General features: G+C 41.3%; 1 protein-coding gene across 1 annotated transcript; it reads right to left on the bottom strand.

Moving 5' to 3' along the window:
- Nucleotides 1–6: 6 nt before the first annotated feature.
- On the bottom strand, nucleotides 7–847 carry LOC110011503 (subtilisin-like protease SBT5.6). The gene is made up of 2 exons (XM_020691672.1): nucleotides 801–847; nucleotides 7–707 (listed from the first exon to the last, which is right to left on the bottom strand). The coding sequence occupies exons 1-2, from the start codon at nucleotides 808–810 to the stop codon at nucleotides 184–186; spliced, it is 534 nt and encodes a 177-aa protein (XP_020547331.1). The 5' UTR covers nucleotides 811–847; the 3' UTR covers nucleotides 7–183.
- Between the last annotated feature and the right edge of the window lie 8 nt (nucleotides 848–855).

An 855-nucleotide genomic window follows, 5' to 3' on the forward strand; every position in this document is an offset into this window, starting at 1 on the left:
ACATATAAGTTATATTCTACATTTAATATTTGGCGCTTGGTTCGATAATTACAAATACATAATTATTGAGGAGCATAATACCCAAAAAAACAGGAAAAAATAAAAATAAAATTGGAAAGAAAGAAAAGAAAGCGGCACGACCAGCAACAATCGTTAAACTGGCAAAATGGAGAAATATTCCAATTATGCCTTTGATACTGAAATTGGACTTCTTACTAGATGAATCCCGTCACTCCAACTATACCAACCAAATGCAAACACATTTCTCCTGGCAGCACGTCCAGCTCTCACTGTAATGCTGAAGTTCTGCTTTTCCCCTGCTGCACCGAAATACAAGGTTGCCGGTGAAATTCGGACCGAGTAACCAGGTGGCGGATTGATCGTTACTGAATACGTCGAGTTTCCCATGCCTACATTTGTAACACTTCTCCTGACCGTCAAAACGCTTCTCAGATTAGAAATTGCAAGTGACGGATAGTTAAAATTGCTCGGAGAAGGTAAAACTTGGGGGCAGGTGAAAGATGGATCCAGTAAATTACTGCTGCTGCTGCACAGGAACAGGAGATAATCAGTGTAAGAAGCATCATATACGAGTCCCGGATCAGCAGCTTTTGATGGCTGGATGTGGCCTGCCCCGTATTGAAATGGCGTAGCAGTATTTCCGAGTGAATCTGTTATTGGCTTGCCTACATTGTTGCTTAGTTTTGCTGCAAACAGGAAAAAGAATGTAATACAATTTTCATCAACTCAATTGCTTTCGACGATGATTAACCCAAAGTAGGTCTGTATATGCAATTTACCGGTGGTCATAAGGGCAGATCTTATAGCCGCGCTACTCCAGTCTGGATGTATGGC

This window comes from Sesamum indicum, unplaced genomic scaffold (assembly GCF_000512975.1).
Source record: "Sesamum indicum cultivar Zhongzhi No. 13 unplaced genomic scaffold, S_indicum_v1.0 scaffold02105, whole genome shotgun sequence".
Lineage (NCBI taxonomy): Eukaryota > Viridiplantae > Streptophyta > Magnoliopsida > Lamiales > Pedaliaceae > Sesamum > Sesamum indicum.